Source organism: Ochlerotatus camptorhynchus, unplaced genomic scaffold, assembly GCF_037179485.1.
Source record: "Ochlerotatus camptorhynchus isolate MF236.1 unplaced genomic scaffold, CSIRO-AGI_Acam_v1.1 ptg000365l, whole genome shotgun sequence".
NCBI lineage: Eukaryota > Metazoa > Arthropoda > Insecta > Diptera > Culicidae > Ochlerotatus > Ochlerotatus camptorhynchus.
This window is the reverse complement of record NW_027040853.1, coordinates 1,535,928-1,560,241: the sequence shown is the minus strand read 5'-3', so window position 1 is coordinate 1,560,241 and position 24,314 is coordinate 1,535,928. Positions and strand designations below refer to the sequence as shown.

Genomic DNA, 24,314 nt, shown 5'->3' with positions numbered 1-24,314 from the left:
AACCATCTATAGAGCAAATGACGTCGTTGCAGCTATAAACTCATGTATATTATATCACATGGCCACGCACTGCATCCCGGCCAGATCCAACTGCCCTGGAATCCAGGTCGCGTCGATGCGAAATCGTTTTTAATCAAATTGCTCACACCATTAAATATGCATGCCATATCACGACCAATCTTCTGTTTCGTTAAATGAATCATGTTTATTTGTACCAGCCGGGCGACTAGCTAGGCGAGAGGGGCTGTGATTTTTTTTTCGCTACAGAATTGTATCCGACCGTTCATTTATTATTCAAAATAATTTAACATGAGTGTAGAGAGCCAATGTAGAGGTGCATTTTGAAAGCAAATTCCAGCAATTATCGTTTTGGTGGGTTGGCTTGGTTTTATTTTATGGAAATTACATTTTCACAGCTTCTGGCTGCTGTGCGGTTTGATGTCAATTGCTTTATATTTATTGCTAATGGACACACATGATTTGATGTTCCGATATTCCAAGGCTGAGTTCTGTTGGATTATCTTCATATTTACCTATTAGTTCTAGATTGTCTTCGACCGTTGTCTTGCCATGCTTACTTACTCACGTATCCTGCGCGCCTCCAGTGGATCATTATGATCATAGGATCCTTTCAATGATCCGGTGGTAGCACTAATACTCGCTTATCGTCAGAATAGAAACTGAAAAGAATTTCTTTCATGAATAAAACATTGTGATATACTATTTCTCCCATATATATTTACTTGAATTCTCGATATATACAGTGACTTCATATCATGTTTGCAGATAAAGCTAGTTCATACAACTGAAATTATCTCATTACGTAGGAAATACATTAACTTAACGTTAATCGAATCCACTATAAAACAACGTCGGACTTACAAGAGCTCTCAATCATCCAGGATCTTCATACGAACCGGCCTCCCGCCGATCCGTCTGTTCTGGTGCGTCTGCATAGCCCGCTGCGCATTCACTCCACTCTGGAACCGTACCATGGCATCACCGGTTGGGCGCCCATCCGGCAGGTACCTTCGCTTGACGTCCTCTAAGGTGATGTTGTACTCGCGGAAATAGTTGACCAGTTCTTCATTCCTCGCCCGAAACGGCAAATTGTTCAGGCAAACAATGTTTCCTCGCATCGGTTCCGGATGCTGGTCCTGATGCATATCGTTAAGATCGGGGGCTTCGTCCTCTGGTATGTGAACGTCTTCTTGTTGGTGCAGTTGTTCTTGCTGTTGTTGTTCCTTTGACTGTTGTTCATGGGCTTCGTCAGGTTGATCGGGAACTTCGATGATTTCGCAAGAGTCCGTGTCATCCATGATGGGTTGCTTCACCGGTGGATCATCATCTTCAGGACCTTGCTGGAATACGCCTTCGCCTATTGGCTCTTTAGCTTCAGCTTCATCCATGAGGTCATCGTTTCCCGTCAAATCTTCAATATGTTGATCAGTGTTAGTTTCAGGATTCGGAACATTGATCTTTTCCGAAATTTTCTGCTGATCTTCATGTTCGTCATGGTCATCATGATCGCTATGATCAATATGATCTTTATCGTGCTCATCATATTCATCATGAGGTTCATCGTCCTCCCGTTTTTCCTCATCCAAGTGTTGGTTATCAGAATCATCCTGATAGCTGCTTCCTTGATAGTAATCTCCACCAAAGTTTCTGGTTTTAGTCGAGAACCGATTGTCATTTCCTTGTGACTTTCTGTTATCATCGTTGTCATCATAGTTGTTTCCACCATAAATGTTCTTATTACCGTTGTCATTATTTCCAAAGTTGTTTCCTCTGCCCAAGTTGCTGCTATTACCATCGAAATTGTTATCTCCACCGAAACTGCCGTTACCGCCCATACTGTTGTTACCGCCGAATTGGCCTCCTCGCTGGGAATTCTGCCCGGGACCGTTTTGGTTGATCCGTTGCATCATGTCAAGGATTTGATTTCTATTCAAATGTTTGATGAACGCTTTCCGCTTCCCGATGATGCAGGTATTCTTCGACAGCGTGTCTCCGGCTTCCAGCGGCGACCCAAACTCCACCAGACACTCGCCGCTTGAACGACCATACGGGTTTCGAATGATATGAATGTGCTTCGGGTTGAATCCTGCGTGCTCAAAGAACTCCTGTATCCTGGACTCCTGCAAGTTATATTCCAAGTTGGTGATCATAATGAAGGTTGTCTTATCGTTGCCACCCGCATTGTTCCTATCCATTTGCTGATCGAATCGATTACTACCAAATTGACTTCCTGGATTGTTGGACATTTGCGACTGCTGTTGCTGTTGATATCGGTTATTACCCACTGGGCCTCCCTGACGGTTGTCCATTTGCTGGTCATACCGATTGTTACCCTGACTGTTGCCCATTTGCTGTTCGTAGCGATTGTTACCCATTGGGCCTCCCAGACTATTGCCCATTTGCTGGTCGTAACGATTGTTGCCGAATGAACCGCTTTGTTGTTGATCATAGCGATTGCTACCACCCATCGGACCCATTTGCTGGCCATACAGATTATTGTCGATGGACTGTGATGGTGGTCCTTGAGAATTGAAGCGTGATTGTGAGCCGAAACTGTCACGACTACTGTCACCCTGGAAGTTACTTTGATCAAACCCGGCCATCTTTTGGCCCATAGCGTCTTGCCGCCGGCGAGGATCACGATTGATGTCTCCTCCAAATCCAAGATTTAGTTGAGATGCGTGTTTTTGTTGTTGTTGTTGTTGTTGTTGTTGTTGTTGTTGCTGACTGAAGTTTTGACTGAACATATTCCTCGGATCGCGATTCATCGGAGGTGTCTGCTGTGGTTGTTCACGTTCCCAACTGTCACCACCTAACTTGTAACTTGAAGGGGATTCCCGGCTAAAGGGAGGCCCGTCATTAAGTTGCCGTTGTTGTGATTCATTGTTCAATCCTCCTCTCATTCCGAGTTGGAAGTTGGACGGAGGTGGCGTATTGACTTTCATCTGATTTAGAAGAGGTGGTTCATGCAGTTGTATATTAAGTTGTCCTATTTCGTCTTCATCTTCAGCCAAATCCATCTTATCGTCATCTACAGCTTCGTTTTTCTTGGATGCCTTCGAAGACAATACAGCCTCCTGAGCGGAATCATCCAGCACAACAGTCACCGGCTCCGATTCCTGCGGCGCTTCATACTCATTCTTTGCGGCATCATACTCAATCTCCGTGCACTGCTTCACAAACACTCGCTTGTTCCGGACATAGTGCTTATGGACACTATCACACGCCCTTCGAGCATCTTCCCATCGGTGAAATTTCACATAGCCATCCAACTGCTTCGGATTCTTGTAGTTCTTTATGATCAACACCTCAACAACACTAAAATCGGAGAAGATCTTCATCAAATCCAACTCCGTTGTCATAGTAGGAAGATTCCAAATCACAACCGTTCCAGACTTGTTATCTTGTTTATATGAATCATCTCGGATTTCAATCACCTCTTCCTTCTTACTGTCCTTCCTATCCAAGCTAACTTCCTTCCAGTTACTCTGAGCATCATCAAAACCCGGACGGTACGAATCAACTGCATCATCAAACTCTTGATCCGCTATCGATTCGATCTTGACAACTGAATTCTTCAATCGCATGCCATCCCGCGAAAGCGCATATCGTTTGCCATCCTTCCGCAAGAACCTCACCAGTGCCACTCCAGTGCGCCTTCCATTCTGGTCGTTGATCATCTTAATTCCATTACTCGAAATTGTCTGCCCGTGGAAGAACCTTCGAACTTCACCGTACCCAGTGATCGTCTCCAGATGGGACATCTTCACCGACTGCCCTTCAATATCATCGTACATGGATCTATCCACCTTCTCCTCCATACTTTGATTCCGCTTGTTCATTCCACCATCCGTTTGATAACCATCAGTCGGTCGTTTTCCACCACCATCTCTTCGCGACAAACTATCATATCCACCTTGATTATTTCTAGCATGAGCCTTGCTTTCTCCATCCGAGAAGTGTCCTCCCTGTCTATTTCCAACCGGATTACTTTCTTGGTAGACCATCGGATCCCGCCGAACTTGCAACTGCTGCAACTTACTCAACTGTTCATTGCTGAGCGGCTTTGACGACTGGAATGACCCGTAGTTGACCGATGGTAACACATTCATTCGATAGCTTGCTGCTATTGGATTAGGAAGCACATTGTTCTGCTGATGCTCGTTCCGACCACCAAACCCATCTCCAGAAGTCAAATTAGGTGCAGAACCCATCGTCGTAGGGGCAGCGTTCTGTTGCATTGGCTTATCCAACCCCACGTTAGCCAACTTCATCAAATTCTGCTGAATCGGTGTATCCCACGGACTGACGAATGTCGTTGGTTGTGGTGGTGTTGGTGTCGGGCTCGGAGTCGGAACTACCACCACCTCCGCTACTGCAGCTGCCTTAGCTTCAGCACGATCACTGAACCGAGAAACTCTCTGCTTAGAAAGTTTATCAGCCGCCTTTTGATCCCGCTCCCTGCTCTTCTCCCGTGGCCTATCATCACGTCTATCCCGTGAACGTGATCGACGCCTACGATCCCGGCGCTCACGGCTACGACTTCTGCTCCTCCGATCACGGCTACGATCCCTTCCACGACGTCTACTGCCACGATCACGGCTTCTTGATCGCGAACGACGTCTGTCCCGTTCACGAGAACTGGATCTACTTCTACGACTACTTCTCTCTCCCGAATCCTTCTTCGACGTACTAGTCGTAGTGCTCGAAGAAGAAATCGGTACCTTGGCGGTTGAGCCCATAGTCTTCTCCGCTTCGCCAACCTTTTTCAACTGCTCAGACAACTGTGTAAATGCAGCATTCGAAGCCGCTCCAGTATTGCTGTAGGTTTGGGCACTAAGTGCCGAGAACAAACCAGCCGCCGGAGCATTCGGTTGAAACATTCCTCCACCGGTGGCCAGGAACCCCAATCCCGGAATTTCCGAGTAGATCGATTGAGCTTTCTGCTGGTTTAGATTTTGTGCCAAGAAACCGGACAGGCTGATAACAGGAGGTTGCGGTTGATGTGCAACCGTAACCGCAGGAGTCGTAACTTTAGGAACTACCGGAACTTGCTGTTGCATTTGTTGAGCACCTTGAGCGGAAAGCTGCATGAAAGACATTGTAGTGCGACGTGCATCTTCGATGACCTTTTGCATTTCGGCACGCGAGGACAGAAGCAGTGAAACCTGAACTTCTTTGATTTTACCTCCATTCAGCATCATTGCCTGGCGGGCATCTTCGTCGGTGCTGTTGTTTGGGAAATAGGGGAAAAACGAAAATTGCTTATAAACCAAATCCTAGAAAGCATCATAAAACATTGCATCGCAGATCCTCTCCGTACGTATATTGCAGTCAAAACAACCTAGAAACTTTGTCGACCTATTCATATGCAATAACCCCCAAAGACGTGTAAGCTACCCCTCACCTAAGACGTCCAGCACATTTTCAGGAAACAGAGATAATCCCGAGGATAATCCCACCTATATAATACACTCACCCACTATTTCCACCAAACTGGGAACCTAGATTTTTGCAAAAAAAAAAATCTGGCACCCCGTTAAAATGCTCAAGTCTTTGCAGAACGTTTGCGTTTCACTAATAATAAACATCTTTTAGCTGAGCAGTATAAATTTCAAAGCCAGCCGTTGCTGCAACACATCTAAATCTGAATCCTAGATAATCAAAAAATCTTGAGCGAGTAAATCAATCTACGAAAAATCTACTTTTGTTTTTCGTATCTGCTTGCATCGCGATACATCTTTTGGCAGGAAGTATTCAAAATCTTCAAAAACTCGTTTTTCTTTTATCGTGCATGCAGCTCAGTACACCGAGACCATTTTATCTGAGAAAGGACGTGCTGTCAAATCAGCGTACAGATCATTCTTGGCTTGTTTACATTTGGAACCAGTTATACGAGGCAGGCGACGATTGTTGGTATTTGACAGCCACATCCCACCGCTGTATTTTAAACGGAATATGAGGAAATACCACAGACAAACAGAGTAACGTCAAACGTTACTATGGTGGTAATACCAACAATCAATACGAAACTAACGATTTTAAATTGGCTCACCACTTTAATAGCCTATTGGTCCCAAGCAAACGATTAACGTACCCTATTCTAGTTGAAATTCTATTACTACACTATGTTTGTTTTGATTCGCTATGAAAGTTTGACAGATAACATCAGGGGTGTGTGGATTCATGCAGAACATGCAGGGGTGAGTGAAATAGCTTGGGACTGCTTGGGACCGTTGTTCTGGTACTGAGTGTGCCAAAAATAATAATGATTTTCTTCGGGACCCAGTGGTCTTAGAGTTACCTCTATGGTAATACCAACTACGATACTTTTAATTTGGCCGTTAAATGCTTGTTCCCGTACTTGCTTTTCTGATTTTCCTGTAAGTTGCTGTAAGACAAAAATACAGGAATCCCCGATTTGCACGGTGGGTGTTGCCGTCTACCCACCGCCATTTCCAGGGCTGTTACAAGATTTTCTAAATATGAACTGCGAAATCCGCGATTTCTCAAAAGAAATCCACGATTTCAAATACTAATCCGCGAAAAAAAAAAACTATTTTCATTGCCTAAAAATACCATTTGTATACTACTACATGGCATTTCAAGCTTATTGCTTATATCATATTAGATTTTTACCTGCTCTTTACTTAGTGTTCTTTGAAGTACTTTCACATTTTAATTGAGAGCTTTCTATGCCTGTACCATCCTATGCCCAAGGAAATAGAGATATTTTCCAACCCGAAAAATTAATAGACCGGAAGGGAATCGAACTCAGTCACCTCCAGCACTTGCTTTGTAGCTACGCCTTTACCGACTGAGCTAAAGGAGATTCGTTTGTAAGCTTTGAAAAGAAACAATGTATCATCTTCAGTTATTTATGTATAGTTTAGATTCTGAGCAATTAGTGAACATAATAAAACAACCTTACATTATGAGATTTTATTGAATAATACCGGCCTCTGATGTATTTTGCTGTCCTAAATGTTGTAGTTAATTTGGCTCTAGTTTACTCAATTTTCTACCGATTCAAACCAAACACCCTGCACATAATTGAGAAAATACCAGAGTTTCATAAGTCCCACTTGATGGTCACATTACGGCTTTGCATTTACACGGATATTCCTTGGGGTCTGTCCAATGGTGAGACATTTTCATGATATTTTTTTATTTTTAATATGAACCCTTTCGATGTCAAATCATAACCGAATCGTATATAGGGTGGGTGAGCCAGTAGTGGAGGTACTAAGCCAATTTATCAATTAAAAAATAAATATACGATGTACACACAATTGCTATACGTCAATCTATAGCTTTCAACCTCTATTTTGGTAGAGAAATATTACATTGTAATAAAATTGCATAAAATTTTAGAAAGATCGAACACTGTTCCAGTAGATGTGGTAGTTGCTTACTTTGGTTCCTATAATAGTGGAATGCGTTGGTTTCTTATGGGTTCCACTATTATAGGAACACTACCGCAACTATAGGTGCAAAGGAGTGTAAATCCATTTTAAGTTTGAAATATGCAAATATGCTTTATTTTAGGAGAGCTACCGATGAAAAATATTCTTATCCGGATCCTCCTCACTATTCCGGCACAACCTCCATACCGCAACTTTAGGTACACCACTATTACCGAAACACCTACTCTATGTGACTTTTAGTATCATGCACGACTTATTACTATGTATACAGGAAATTATAGGTTTTCCAAATCGTTCAGGTTATAATTGATTTGTTCTACTAGATCAACCAAGACATTATCGAAAGTATCGAAAAATGTCCAATCAGATTCAAAGTGTCTACGTGGATCATTTCGTGATCTATTTCCGAGTAATCCAGATGTTGTAGGTTCTTCAAATCGTCCTGGAGTTCAGATAATTTAATCTACTAGATCAACCGAGATTGGGACAATGTCTTTAGTATCGAAATATTTCCAGACAGATGCGCAGTGTCTATGTGGATCATTCATGAACTATTGCTATGTATACCAGATGTTTTAGGATCTCTAAATCATTCTGGAGTTCAGATGATTTATTCTACTAGATCAACCATGACTGAAATAAAGTCTGTGGTATCGAAATATGTCCAAACAGATTCATAATGTCTATATGGATAAAATGTATGATTTATTTCCACGTATACCAGATGATCTAGTTTCTTCAAATCGTCCTGCAGTTCAGATGATTTGTTTTAATAGATCAACAAAGACTGTGATAATATCTGTAGTATCGAAATATCGATTTGGAAATCTTAGAACATTTGGCATGCACGGAAATAAAGGGTGTCCACGATGAAATTGCCACACTATGAAATTGCTCTAACTTTTTAACCGTTGGGTAGAATTTAATGAAAATTTGGGTGGATTTAGTTCATAGTGCATTATTTACATCCTGCAAGTTTTAAAGTCCTGTGATCAAAACTCGCGGAAATGGAGTCGAAAGAACAGCTCGTGCGTGATAAAATCTTGCGCATTTATCACGAGAACAAGGATCTCTCGCATCGTTCCATCGCTAAAACGTTGGGAATCGCGAATTCCACGGTGTCGCGAGTGATTAAGCGGTTCGAGGAACGGTTGACCACCGATCGGAAGCCCAGAAGTGAAGGAAAAAGTATTCCGTACAACACCAAAAATCACAACCGCGTAGTTGGGGCCTTCAACCGAAATCCGAACGCCTCCGTTAGGGATGTGGCTAAGAAGCTGCACCTAAGCCGAAGTTTTGTCCAGAAGGCCAAAACTAAGGCTGGGCTTCGAACGTTCAAGGTACAAAAGGCCTCTAATCGCAACGAGAAGCAGAACAAGTCCGCCAAAACCCGTGCCAGGAAGTTGTACCTCAACATGCTGACGAAAGTTGAATGCTGCATCATGGACGACGAAACATATGTGAAGGCCGACTTCAAACAGATCCCCGGCAACCTGTTTTTCACGGCCAAGGATAAGTTCAGCGTTCCGGAGCATGTCCGCACTCAGAAGATGTCCAAATTTGCGAAGAAATTCCTGGTTTGGCAAGCCATCTGCACGTGCGGGAAGCGGAGTGCACCTTTCGTGACCCAGGACACGATGAACGGACAGGTGTACATAAAAGAGTGCCTCCAGAAGCGGCTGCTTCCTCTCCTGAAGGCCCACAACGTCCCAACAATCTTCTGGCCGGATTTGGCCTCATGCCACTACTCCAAGGACGTGCTGAAGTGGTATGCGGACAATAAGGTCAATTTCGTGCCGAAAATGTTCAACCCTCCCAACACTCCGGAGCTCCGCCCCATCGAGAAGTACTGGGCGATTATGAAGCAGCACCTTCTTAAACGACCTAAGGTAGTGAAGACAGTCGAGGAACTGAAGAAAGTATGGGTTTACATGCAAAAAACGGTTGATTCACAGGTTGTGCAGAATCTTATGGCCGGGGTTAAGGCCAAGGTGCGGGCATTTGCGTATGGACTGTAAATAAAATACGAGTAAAACGGTAAAATGAAGTTTAATAGTTATTTCTCAATCCCTGAAAATTTGATGGCAATCGGATGAAAACTCGAATTTTTCGAATCAATTTTGTGTGTGGCAATTTCATCGTGGACACCCTTTAGATTGGCATGATGCACATAGACACTGCAAATTTGTTTGGACATATTTCGATACTACAGATATTGAATTAGTTTTGGGTGATCTAGTAGAAAAATAATCTGATCTCCAGAATGATTTCAAAACCTATAACATCATGTATACGTTCAATAGGTCGAGCACGATCCACATAGACACTTTGAATTCTGTTTGAACATATTTCGATACTACAGACATTATTGCAGTCTTGGTTGATATAGTAGAACAAATCAACTGAACTCCAGGACGATTTGGAGAACCTAGAATATCCGGTATACATGGCAATTACTCGCATGTATACGATTCGTTTATGATTTGACAACGAAAAGTGCTATGTTCATATTGGAAATAAAAAAAAAAAAAAAAAAAAAAATGAAAATGTCTCACGTTGGACAGACCCCAGGGATTTTTCCGTATAAATCCGGTGTGACTTATGGAATTGAGATCATTTCTCGATTATTTGCAGGGTGTTTGGTTTAATCCAGGACGGAAAGGTTACAATGAATTCCACAATTTTTGTGACAGCACATCAGTCCCTTCGCGATTTTCGCGACATCATTTAATTTTACCGAGATTTTCGCGACTGAAAGTTCAAATCCGCGACAAATCCGCGAAATTCGTGCCTGTTGTAACAGCCCTGCATTTCTCAGCAGTCTTTCATCAAATTGAGCTAATTTTTTGTGAGTGACAAGTTGGAGGTTGACCCTAGTGACAAACGAAAAACCAGCTCAATTGGTTGAAAGATTGCTGAGAAATGGTGGTGGGTAGACGGCAACACACACCGCGCAAATCGGGGATTCCTGAATTTTTGTCTTACAGCAACTTACAGTAAAATCAGAAAATCAAGTACGGGAACAAATGTATTTCCACAGACAAACAGACATAACACTCGCAAGTTGTTCGTCGAACAAGTATTTAATCTCCCCTATTCGATAGTGGTGTTCGATTGGTTAGGTGAGCATCGGTTTGCGGGACGGTACTAACGGATATTTTGGTCGCCTTTGAAAATTAAGGCGATTGCTGAACTTATGTGCGGGCCCAAATTAGGGGAATTTTGGCCAACATTACATCCATTTCCCCTATTTAATTTTAAACAATTTCGTACCACTAAGCGATTCAAAATTTATCACGATAAATTGAAGTATCGTAAAATGCCAAAAAGATTATCATCGCTTTATGCAGGGGTCTACCTTAGCTCAGTCGGTTAAAGCGCAGCTGTGAAGCAAAACCATGCTGGAGGCGGCTGGGTTCGATTCCTGGTTCGGTCGATGAATTTTTCGGGTTGAAATATTTCTCCATACTTGCCACACCATAATACAAATGCAAAAATCTTACAGACGTAGAAAGATCTCAATTAATAACTGGAGAAGTTCTTTTCGAATTTTTTTTTAGAAAATAATTTTTAACGATTTTTGGTTGGTTTGTTGGCTGTCTTTATTAAGGAGAATTTCATCCAGACGCTGGTTCATCTCCGCTCATTAATGTTTTTTTATTAGGAAAATATAAAAAAACGGCACAAAAGCTTTTATAAACAAAAGCTGTAAGGCCCTTTACATCATCAGGTAGGGAAAATTCGCCACTTACCATTGTATTGGTTTGCGTGAGCGATATTGTTTACAAAAGCTTTTGTACCGTTTTTAAACGTTACGCCTGATTTTTTATAGCCCAGAAAATCAACAATTTTACTAAAAATTGATGTCCAACGATTTTTTTTCCAATTGTGAAGTGTCCTTGTGTCTAATATAAAAAAAAATTCCAATTGTGAAGTGTCCTTGTGTCTAATATCAAAAAATTTAGCATTTGTTGATAAGCTTTCAAATAATCATAGGTTTAAAAGCATTTAAAATATGCTATATTTGTTTTTTTCAATTTTCGACAAAAATTTGTGATTTTTTATCAATGTGAGCCAGTTTCCCACAACTTTGTCCCAGGCTCGCTTAGATGGGCTGTTTTCGTACTGGTGGTGCGGTACCAATGAAAAAGTACGATTAATTCATTGCAATAATCACTCATGATTGTAAACAACTTCAACAAAGAAATCATAAACATCAAAATAAACGGGACTGATGGAAAGCAGTAAAAGCATAGTCAACCGTTACTTGATATCGATTTTAAAGCTGTAAGTGTGAAGTTCGGAGTTACCAAATATTTACTCAATCTTGTAAACAAATAATGAAAAAGTTACGAACGAGTTCCCATTTTTTCTTTGAGAACAAGGCGCCAATTTGAGAGCGTTGTTGATAGGATGTAAACAAAGGCAAGAAAATTAATATTTTTCAAATAAAATAACTTAAAATTTAAAGTGATGGACTCCGCGACGCGAAATTCCGCTCAATCAAACGTAATTTTCAGTCTCGGAGCTCCAGCCTCCTATCAACTTGGCAGTTCAGCTTGGTTTCACGTACCCATTTACAAATGGTACAAATTGGGTCATCCTTTTTTTATACTTTACTAGCTAAGTGTGCCCGGCCTTGCTCGGGATTCAATATTAGCTTGAGTTTATGCGCCAATTTTAAAAACATGCTATATTGTATACAGCCCCCTCCCCTTTTATCTAAGGGGCTACCCCCTATGACCCCCACATGCCAAATTTGGTTCCATTTGCTTGATTAGTTCTCGAGTTATGCAGAAATTTCTGTTTCATTTGTATGGGAGTCCCCCTTTACGGATGGGGAAGGAGTCTCGAACCATCATAAGAACCTTTTTCTGCTAATAACAAAACCAACAAAAGTTTCATACATCATTTTGCGGAATGCTGTTGATGAAAAAAGTTAGAGGCAAATGAATGTAAATGAATGCATGAAATGAATGTAAATGATTTTCCATACCTGGTAAGCAATTTTGAAAAAAGTTCAGAGAATTTTGTAAAAGAACTTTGTTACAGATCTTACTCCAAAAAAACACCATGAACTACTTGGAGGTTTTGGGAACTTCGCTACTAGGTGTTTAAGAATATTTGTAGATGTCATAGGTATCTTTCCAGAAGTGCAAAGATGTGTAGAGATCTTTGTAGAATTAAGAAAGATGGAAAAAATATGGCATTTGGATTAAATTCAGGGAACTTCGTAGAAGTGAGGAAATTTTGTAAAACTTAAGTTTTGTAGATGTTCAGGAAACGTTGCATAAGTTACAGGATATTCTATCAGACATCCTTCCTTCTAGTCGTAGATATTAAAGTTCACTGGATATTTTTCCTAGACTTCTGGTTGATCAGGTTCTGAGGATCTCCAACTATTTAAAAATTAAAAAAAAATTAAGACTGTAGGTTGATCAGGAAGTATTCAAAAGTTTTCCAGCTAATAGAATCTAATGGAATCTTGAATGATGAATCTTGATGTTATGGTCATATTTGTTCATTATCTATAGGGAAGACCCATCCCTCCCCGTGTCTTGGTGATTTAACTATATTGTCAAAAATTTGCACTGAACTCCGGGCAGAAATTTCAATTTCTGCATATACCTAATCTGTATAAATTTCTTTCTTTTTGATGAATGTTATGCCCGGATTTCAACTGGAGAATAGTTTTGTGTGTGTAATTTTTGATTAAATAAATTAACTGAAGAAGCTCTAACCCGTATAAAGTACGTGTAAATAATAAATTTATAACAAATGGGTTCAACCAAAACTAATTAAATTTAAAATAAAGAAAATATCCCAACTTTTGTAAAAAATAAGTTAAATTACCAACTAGTTATAAACAGGGACACAATCATTCAAGTTTCGAGTTCATTCCTTTCGATTAGAATTATAGTTAAATCTTGATTTTAAATATAACTCCAAATGTTAGTTAGTCCGATGAATCGAAAAAAAATGTTCTGGATAAATGCTTTATTACTTACTTTTCTCTTCAAATACACTGAAATCTCCGTTTACAAAGTCTTTTTTTACGCAGTATTCAATTTACGTTCCTCTTTTTACAAAGTAAATCCCAAGTAACGAGTTTTTTTTTTGCGATTTTAAGAAACTGGGATATACTGTGACATACCCCCACCATATGGGTATTTTTGGAATCGGATTGACGAGAAGGAACCGGAAATCGATGTCTGACGCCATTTATATCCAAAATGGTGGACGGATGTCACCCAGATTAAACAAATACTCATATTGTGTAGTATTTGACAGTATTTCCCAGTATTTCTCTAACCTGCTGCCACGATCTTGGGTTTCAAAATGGCGTCGGACATGGATTTCTGGTTCTCACACGTCACCCCGATCCTAAAAATACGCATATTGTTGGGTATTTAACAGTATTTTTTCTGTTTTTCTTTAACCGGACGCTGCCATCTTGGATTTCAAAATGGCGTCAGACATCGATTTCCTGTCACTACACGTCTGCCTAATTCCAAAAATACCCATATTGTGGAGTATTTGACAGTATTTTCCAGTTATTCTGTAACTGGATGCCGCCATCTTGAATTTCAAAATGGCGTCAAACATGGATTTACGGCTCCTATATGTCACTCCATTTCCAAAAATACCAATATTATGGGGTATTTGACAGAATTTCCAAGTGTTTCTGTTAACGGAAGCCGGCATCTTGGGTTTCAAAATGACATCAGACATCGATTTCCTGTCACTACACGTCTCCCCAATTCCAAAAATACCCATACTGTGGACAGTATTTCCCAGTTGTTCTGTAACCGGAAGCCGCCATCTTGGATTTCAAAATGGCATCAGACATCGATTTTCGGACCCTACACGTCGCTCCGATTTATAAAATACCCATATTATATCCCCAATTTCAAAAATACCCATATTGTGGACAGTATTTCCCAGTTGTTCTGTAACCGGAAGCCGCCATCTTGGATTTCAAAATGGCATCAGACATCGATTTTCGGACCCTACACGTCACTCCGATTTCAAAAATACCCATATTGTGGGATATTTGGTAGATTTTCCAAGTTTTTCTGTTAACGGAAGCCGCCATCTTGGATTTCAAAATGGCGTCAGACATCGATTTCCTGTCACTACACGTCTCTCCAATTCCAAAAATACCCATATTGTGGACAGTATTTCCCAGTTGTTCTGTAACCGGAAGCCGCCATCTTGGATTTCAAAATGGCATCAGACATCGATTTTCGGACCCTACACGTCACTCCGATTTCAGAAATACCCATATTGTGGGATATTTGGTAGATTTTCCAAGTTTTTCTGTTAACGGAAGCCGCCATCTTGGATTTCAAAATGGCGTCAGACATCGATTTCCTGTCACTACACGTCTCCCCAATTCCAAAAATACCCATATTGTGGGATATTTGACAGAATTTCCAAGTTTTTCTGTAACCGAAAGCCGCCATATTGGATTTCAAAATGGCGTCAGACATGGATTAACGGCTCTTATATTTCACTCCAATTCTAAAAATAACAATATAATGGGGTATTTGACAGAATTTACAAGTGTTTCTGTTAACGGAAGCCGCCATCTTGGATTTCAAAATGGCATCAGACATCGATTTTCGGACCCTACACGTCACTCCGATTCCAAAAATACCCATATTGTGGGATATTTGACAGAATTTCCAAGTTTTTCTGTAACCGAAAGCCGCCATCATGGATTTCAAAATGGCGTCAGACATGGATTTACGGCTCCTATATGTCACTCCAATTCCAAAAATATCAATATTATGGGGTATTTGACAGAATTTCAAAGTGTTTCTGTTAACGGAAGCCGCCATCTTGGATTTCAAAATGGCATCAGACATCGATTTTCGGACCCTACACGTCACTCCGATTTCAAAAATACCCATATTGTGGGATATTTGGCAGATTTTCCAAGTTTTTCTGTAATCGGAAGCCGCCATCTTGGATTTCAAAATGGCGTCAGACATCGATTTCCTGTCACCCCAATTTCAAAAATACCCATATTGTGGACAGTATTTCCCAGTTGTTCTGTAACCGGAAGCCGCCATCTTGGATTTTAAAATGGCGTCAGACATGGATTTTCGGTTCCTATATGTCACTCCAATTCCAAAAATACCAATATTATACCCCACAGAATTTCCAAGTTTTTCTGTAACCGGGAACCGCCATCTTGGATTTCAAAATGGCGTCAGACATAGATTTTCGGACCCTACACGTCACTCCGATTCCAAAAAGAACCATATTGTGGGGTATTTGGCAGAATTTCCAATTTTATCTGTAAACGGAAGCCGCCATCTTGAATTTCAAAATGGCGTCAGACATCGATTTTCGGACCCTACACGTCACTCCGATTCCAAAAATACCAATATTGTGAGGTATTTGACAATATTTTCAAAAACCTCTTTTGTTACGAAGTAAATCCCAAATAACGAGGTTTTTTACAAACTAATTCGATTTACGAGCCCCCGGTTTAGTTCGTAAATGGAGGTTCCAGTGTATCAGAATCATGACATTCAAAATCCGGTATCTTGAAATTGAATTATAACCTGATTTTTCACAATTTTTGCCACATGAAATTTTTAAATCTTATTTTTTTTACTTTCTTGTCTCGAAGAATTTTTCTCTCCAGAAATGCTGTCAGTTTCAAAATCTAGGTAAATTTCCCAAGATCTTGAATTACGAATTTTGAAGCCTTGACAAACAGACGTAAGTCTTTGAAAAAGTTTTTCTTGAAAACATTGCATCTGAAAACATAGGACCTCAGTAACGACATCTCTCGGGCTTCTCGTGGAAAACAAGCTTGCTCGCTAACTCGCAAACAATGTTGCATAAAAGTTCTATAGAATGTAGAGAAACGTCAAAGTGATCCGATGCCAGTGCTGCGGCGAGTAGTTCGCGGAACTGATAATATTCAAATCAACCGTTAAATGCGTGAACGAAGATACAAAATGAAATGTTACGTCTGTTTGTCTGTGCCAGGAGATTCAAAGCTTGTCCAAGCCTATGATATCAAAACCTTTTTTAATTCATTAGTTTTTTTTTTACTTTTGATTACGTCATACATATTTTAATTATTAAAATTCTTATTTGTTTTTAATATTCATGTGCTAGAATTTTTATGAAAAAACTGTCTAGGAAGGATCTTCCAATTTTATCTTAGTCTTATATTTAGGACAATTGATATAATGTCGTTCTTTTATTTACATTTGTGTTCAAATAATTTATGCTTACAATCTGTATCAGAGATATCAGTTTTTATTAGTTACAAAATCTTGAAAACATATGGGTTTTGGATCTCAAAACTATTTTTATTTTAACATTCACAATGTTAAGAAATGTGCATCTGCGGAGACGAACGCTGGCACTAAAAGTATCCTTAATAAGGATATATATAAAAATGTGCCTCTTGAACATTTTCCTGAATGTCCTAGATGTATGAAATTTATTCTGTGTGCACTTTACCTTGAAACAGTCAGAATTTTATAAAATTATAAAATTTAAACTCCGAGAATTTAATTTTGGTTTCTATGCCTGAGATTTGACTGTTGGTGAAATATTCAAAATCTTAAAAAAGCTAGTTACAGAATTCATGAAATTACCTAACTCTGAGAATTTTCTTAAGTTTGAGATGCTTAAATTTATAAGATCCGGACAATGATTTCATTACAAAAACCATGAGCAAACGATCATTGCTTGTTAAAAATCAGAAAGCTATTAAGGCTCCCCCAATCGAGGTCCCAATCGTTGTTATGGAATAAATATAATCAAATTTATTGTATCACCATTAAAATAATAGCAGGCCTCAATGTCATATTATTCGTCACAGAAAAAATGTACCCAAAAATAAGTTGCCATGACGCAATTTGAGTGATATTTTGTTTAACGGTAGTATTGCAAGATAAAAAAATGCAGCAGGCCCCCTCCAGATAAATTTTCTAGCTACGCCAATGGTTGGGTTTCATTATTGTTGAACTGAAAGAAAAAGATCTCGTAGTTCATTGATATCAATTTTGATGTCCGTCAGAAAATAAAACATTTCTAGACCAACAATCGCAAATTTCTCGAGAATCAAAACACACCCACGCAAACTAACAATACCATTCTATATAGGTTTGTTCTATCAAATTCTGGTGTTAGGTTGCGTGTATGTGCTTGCAGCCGTTTGTTTGTTCCGCCTATTTCAATTGTTGCTGTAGTTTTTTACTTGAAGTGTACTAAGCAGTATTCAATAAAAATCAACCCAATGGACAAGTTGTACTTTTTTTTTTCATTTAATTTGCCAGAACGAAGAATATCAATGTTTGAACATTGCTTGCATTACCGAAAAAAACAATAAGCCCAATTGAAAAATTACACAATTTTTCATTCGATTTGACAGAGCCATAGAACTAAGATTTTCGGGGTACATTGGATTATCATCATGTTCCCGGTTTGCGGAGCACTTATACTTATACATGACATGTTTGTTAACGTCTCATCCTTCAAGTCAAAGATGAATTCCGTCACGTTTAAAATTAGTTACATCTAAGTGTGTACGTGAAGCAAGGTTGCAAATACTCATTTCAGGTAAAACAATGTTTTTTTTTAATTATGAAATAATTAGATTCTATGATCATATTTTGAATTGGTAAGATACAAGAAGAGGTTGCAAAGTATGTGTTTGACATATTAACCCTGTTTATTTCACTTCATGAGAGTCACAATCAGCGATTTTTCACACACTCACTCACTCACTCAGCGATCAGCAAATCGCTGATTGTGACTCATAGAAAGCAAAATTTACAGGTTTTATGTTTCAAACGCATACTTTGTAACCTCTTCTTGTAAGTTACAAGTAAAACATGTCATCATGCCATCTTTTGGTTTTATTTTTTCGAAAAAACATTATTTTATCTGAAATGAGTATTTGCAACCTTGACGTGAAGTTCAAAAATTATTGAAATCAATGGCACCGGAATATTTTCCTGGTGGATTTATCAAATTCCCGTCTTTTATTCTGACTTTTCCCGAATTTTTCCCCACTTTCCTCGTTGAGTTGTCACCCTGTAATGGTCATTTTAAAATACTCATGGTGATCAACTTCCTACCTAAATGTAGCCGATTCCTAGATATTTTGAAAATAATTTCGGCAAAATCTGGTTTTCTTTCATGAAAATCCCCCTTTACAAGTTGGTCATGCTTCTCCATCTACAACGATAGATTTTTCGAATTGAACATGAAATTCTCAACAACTTACCTTTTTACACCAAGAAGATTGGACGAACTGTTCTCAAGCAACGGGTGAATTCAAGAGTGAAACAATCGAATTATTTATTTATCAATGTAGGAATCGCGACATGATCAGCCTCTTTTGTTGTCAGCTTCCAGATCAGCTTCATAAACATTTGGTAGAATATGATGATATCAGATAAAGTCTTCACCGCCGTTGAATCACAGCGTTTTGTAGATTTCCTGAATTTGGTGCTCACTATTCATCCGTAATCTCTCAAAGGTAATTGTTATAGTTGATCATAGTTTTAGACGTGATTTTAAGCCATCATTATTATTGTATCTCTGGTGGTCATCAAGAATAAAATTCGCCATTCAACAGATGGTTCCTTTTACGGGTTTCTAATAATATCTATAAACGTCGCAGAAGCGCATCGTACAAAATATTACATATAACACGACAAAATCCAGACACATCAAAAACGCTGCCATTAAGGCGTTTTTTGAGTTTCACTGAATCAAGGTAAGAGCACAAACGAAGTGACAGACGGAGCGGCTCGAAAACTTTGGTGACGAACCTGCTATTGCAATTTTCAGTGTACCACATGGCAACACTACTACTGCATTGTACTAGCATTTTCACCAAATGTACTAGAATGTTTTGGTTCTATCTCTTTCACTCTATTTAAAACTGAAATGCATAAAAAATTTAAAAAAAAATCATACAGTGTGCAAACTGTCAAAGATCATTGCTCACAAAATCAACTTTGTTCAAATCAAAACAAAAATACTAGCCCATCTGGTGACTGATGGCATAAGCTTCTAAGAAAATTCTATTCACTGTCACATTATTTTAATTGATTTCTTCACCAATTAGTCATCTGTCACTTTGTTTGTGCTAAGAGTGTATAGAATCACAGTAGGCATTGGCTGTCAGGATCAGTTCGTTTGTTAAATTCCTGGGCAGGTTAGCTGGAAAAGTGCCCCGGAAGAATGTAAAAAAGGAAGTAGAAATTTCCCAAAAAATTCCTTGTCTGGCAAGCAATCTGCTGATGCGGGCTGAAAAGCGAAACTTTCGTTACATCTGGGACCATTAACCAGCAAATTTACCAGGAGGAGTGCGGACGGAAGAGACTACTGCCTTTTGTGGGGCATCATGAGGTGGATTGCCTATTCTGGCCGGACTTGACAAGTTGCCACTACTCAAATTCCTCCATACAGTGGCACAGCGAAAATGGCGTCACAGGAACTAAGACCAATTGAGGAATACTTGTCAATTGTGAAGCACATACTGAAGAAAAAGGGTGGACCTGCAATTGACCTAAAGGATTTCAAGCGGAAATGGAATTTGGCAGCCAAACAAGTGGAGCAGGGCTCTTGCAAAAGATGATAAGCCGTGTACGAAGAAAAGTTCGAACCTATAGTAAGAAGGAAGACTGAAATAATGGTCTTCCAATAAGCATAATACCTATTAATATATAGCTGTTACATTGAGCTATGAAAAATAAAATGCATTTTTAAACCACCCGTGTCCGGATTTTTTCGTGCTCACTTGTCCGGATTTTTTCTTTTTCAACCTTTATATCCACTGCATAATTCTTGCATCTAAATTCTTCTACTCGCATCGCGCTTTATCTTTTTTCAGGAAATCTTTATCAATCCTATTTCTAGATACTGAGAGTGTACGTATCTTACGACAGCAAATCCAAATCTTCCTTGCATTTTAGATAGAGTCATCCCTCCCGGATCAACGCGTTATTAGAACCATACAGAGATACAAGTCTGCTATGAGAGGTAATTGGAAGCAAACTGATCAATCTGTTCTAAAGTGTAGGAAAACCTATATAGAATACGACGAATAATCAGAATGCTTCGAGCAAAGCAACTTAAGTGAAAAGTCAAATTCAAAGATCAACGATTTTTAAGCTAATGTATCACAGTTGTTTTTGTACCATGCAAACCACTTACAACACGATAAAATTATTTAGTCTTAGCATAGAAGTATTGTCTGTTATTTTATGTATTCTAATGAGCCATTTCATAATATCTGTCATCAGACAGCTTAACATGTTCTTCGTAGTGATAACAGCATGAAAGTTTACAAATGTTTCAATCAAATCGAAACCGAAACTTCACAAATTAAATTGACGTATTCTTCAGCCTTTGAACCAGTTCCCCTAAGTTATCTGTGGGTAAAACATCTTCAGTAGCAAAACTATCCCACAATTCAGGGTCAGCCAACTGAAAGTGATCCATAGTAGGGTAAACGTACCAGTTATGGCTATGCATTCCTACTATGGTGTGTTTCAATTATGGCCTATGGAAATTCCATAATGCCAGGCCATAATTGGAACACAGCATAATAGGAATGTTTGGTCATAACTGGTACACCAATCCTAAATGTTATTTTCGGGATACACAATTAATTTAGCATAGCTTTTTTAAAGCTCCAGAGTTTACTGAGAAACAAAGTCATTTTTCAAAGTCACTAGACCGTACGTTATTCGACAAAATGGGTCATTAGACCAAATTGTAAACAAAGAGACATTGAATTAAAAAATTGAATTTAAAATCTTCAGCTTGATTACATATAAGATCTTATGAAACATTTTAGAGTGTGCGAAGCAAGAAATTTTGGGATTTAAGAAAAGAAAATGTTGCTAGACATATCAAAACTAGGTTGTCCCATCCATAAGAGCCTACGGCAAGGGGTAGGTCACTCCGCACATCAATCTTGGGTCATCTTTTTTGTCAGTGTGCCGGTTATTAGGTTCTGCAGCGTGACGTCACGAATGAACTCAGTGTTAATCGGCTGAACCTTTTTGACAGTTCAGTGGTACTATTTACAAGCACTTTGTCGTTTTTTTTTTGAAAGAAAAAATATTTTGAAATTTCCGAATTTTAACATGAAAATTGTCGAGGAACAGCGCGGTGAAAGGATGTTGCTCGTGGACATTGCAGAAGTGTGATTTACATCTCACTGCAGTCTGAAAAATAATCGAGAAAATCTACCCAAGAAAAAATCGACTAAGTCCACGCAAACAGTACCACTGAACTGTCATCAGATTAAGGTTAAGCCCGACGGTGCAAAAAACTTATATAGAGCAAGCTGCGATTGTTTGTAAAATACCCATCCCGGCAACCCGGTATTTCTGACACCTTGAATGTTTTGGATTCGCAAGGATAAATCGGATTGATTGATTTGTGTTCATAGGGTAATAAAAGTCCTGTGTTTTAGCGTTTTATAATGCCCTCAAAGACAGACCAGAAACCTAGCTTTTCGTGATGTGAAATGCATCGATCTATCACCGGCCGGAAAGAGTTGGAACCGGTGCACACTGGGCAAAAATTGACAAAACCGCGACTAAATTGAATATCTCGGCTGCAAAACGGTTTCAGTCAACATGTTATACATATTCTCAAACGAAAAATTCTGTTGAATCGATTGGTGGTAGTCTCATTGGCCGGAGACTTTTGCGTACCGAGATAGAGGGCCAGGATCAACCCGAATTCCCGGTAAAGTAGGAAATGCCACTATCTATCGACATAATTTTACACTTTACTTAACGTATATTACTGGAAATTGATAGTACTAAGTATATATGGTGTAAAGACACCAAATACGCCCTCAGGTAAAATCTACTGGCCTTAAGGAGGATCCGGAACGACCGATTAAGTGGCCACATTATAAAAATTGACCTAGAACCTTGCGATTTTTTCTATGATTTTCAGAATCAAGAGATCAAAGCGAATTTTATATGGAAACTATATTTTGGGGTATAGTGGCCATATTCTGGATCTCCGGATAATCTGGATTGACCGATAAAGTGGCCACATTATAAAAATGATCCTAGGGCCACCGGGGCAAGTTGAAACGCGCGGGAACTTAAAACGGGACGTGTATCTCTTAGCGGAACTCAATATTCACTGTAATTATTTTTGAGCGGCATAGTACATAATGCCTAGATGCCGCAAATTACTAGTTTATTAATAATCTCAGAGATTATTCACTACCGCTAAGAGATACACCTACCGTTTCAACTTCCTCGCGCGTTTCAACTTGCCCCAATGTACCTTAGTATGGAAAAAATGTATGGGAAACGGAATGAAAATATGCATTTGCTTGTCAAACATTCATACACCAGGTTAGCATCCTTAATGTCGGTCTAATTGACCCATATATAGGGCGCATACATACATTTGATGACATTATTTTTTGTCAATTTTTCACTAGCAACCAAAAACGTCCATTTTGTCCAGATGACACATTGTTCTTTTTTCAATCATTCAGAACTTCTGTTCAGTTCTACATCAAGAAATTTACGTGAACTTAGATGAAGATCAGAAAACTTCAAGACAGATCCACTAACTTCAAGAAAATTCCAGGAACTTTACAAGGCCTTCAGAAAACTTAAGGTAGGTTCAAGGATCTTTAGGAAGATAAAACCTAAGGTAAGTTCAAGGGTCTTAGAAAAGGAAAGTTTAGAGAACTTCGGGAAAGTTCTGAGAATGTCATGACAGTTCCATGAACATCCGGAAAAATTTGGAAAGTTCCAAAAACTTCAGGAAAAATTTGAGAACTTCAGGTCCATTCGATTAACTTCATAATAATTGCAGGAACTTTACAGATGTTCCAAGAACAAAGTTCAGAAAACTTGAAAGAAGTTTAGTAACTTAAGAGTCACATGAACGTCAGAAAAAAATCTGGAACTTAGGGGAGGAGAGGCAAAGTGAGAGCATCCTGTACTTTAGCCTTTAATTTCTGATTGTTCCAAACAAATAGTAGTACCAACAATCAATACGAAACTAACGATTTTAAATTGGCTCACTACTTGACTAGCCTTTTGGTCCCAAGCAAACGATTAACGTACCCCATTCTAGTCGAAACTCTAGTACTACACCATGTTTGTTTTGATTCGTTATGAAAGTTTGACAGATAAAATGAGGGGTTATTGATTTTTCCTATGTTTCGAGGGGTGAATCGATTAGCTTGGGACCGAATAGAGTACCAGAGCTGAGCCAAAAAGTTGAGCACGTTATTTCGGGACCTTCTAGTCTTAGAGTTACCTCTATGGTAGTACGTTCAACATCAATATGATACTGAACCTACTACAAATTAATTAGTTTTGAACAAATAATGGCAAAAGTACAGGATGCTAATTATGCCCCTCTTACCCCTAAATGAAGTTTCAAAAACTTTAGGGAAACTTTGAAAAAATTGCCACACATTTTAAAATCCTGTAGGAAATTTAGGTTTATAGAACATTAATGAAGTTTAGAGATCTTTAGGGCAGTCACAATTACTTCAGGAAACCTCCGAAAACTTCAGAAGAGTCTAGACATTCTGAAAAATTTAAAGAATTAGTAATTTTATTTCGGCTGTCAGTCTTGATGTAAAAATGTTACAGTTCATCATCGTCAACGTTTCTATCCAGGGATTGGGATCTCCATCATGACTAGTTTGAGTTTAAATATTAGTAGAAAAGATTCTTAAACTGAACTAAATATTCCCTGCAGAAGACCAAGTCAAAAGACCGAAACGTCGGACATGAAACACTCTAGCGGTTTGAAGCACCGTTGAACTGAAAAGCCAACCATCCCTCTCCAACTGAGGAGTTTGGTAAAGAG

At 39.1% G+C, this 24,314-nt stretch overlaps 1 protein-coding gene across 1 annotated transcript in view; it reads right to left on the bottom strand.

The window, feature by feature from the left end:
* Positions 1–718: 718 nt before the first annotated feature.
* Positions 719–24,314, bottom strand: part of LOC135709803 (uncharacterized) — an 81,280-nt gene continuing 57,684 nt past the window's right edge. The window contains exon 3 of the mRNA XM_065232199.1: positions 719–5,250. Within this exon, the coding sequence (XP_065088271.1) occupies positions 891–5,250 (4,360 nt within the window). The 3' untranslated portion in view covers positions 719–890. The remainder of the gene's footprint in view (positions 5,251–24,314) is intronic.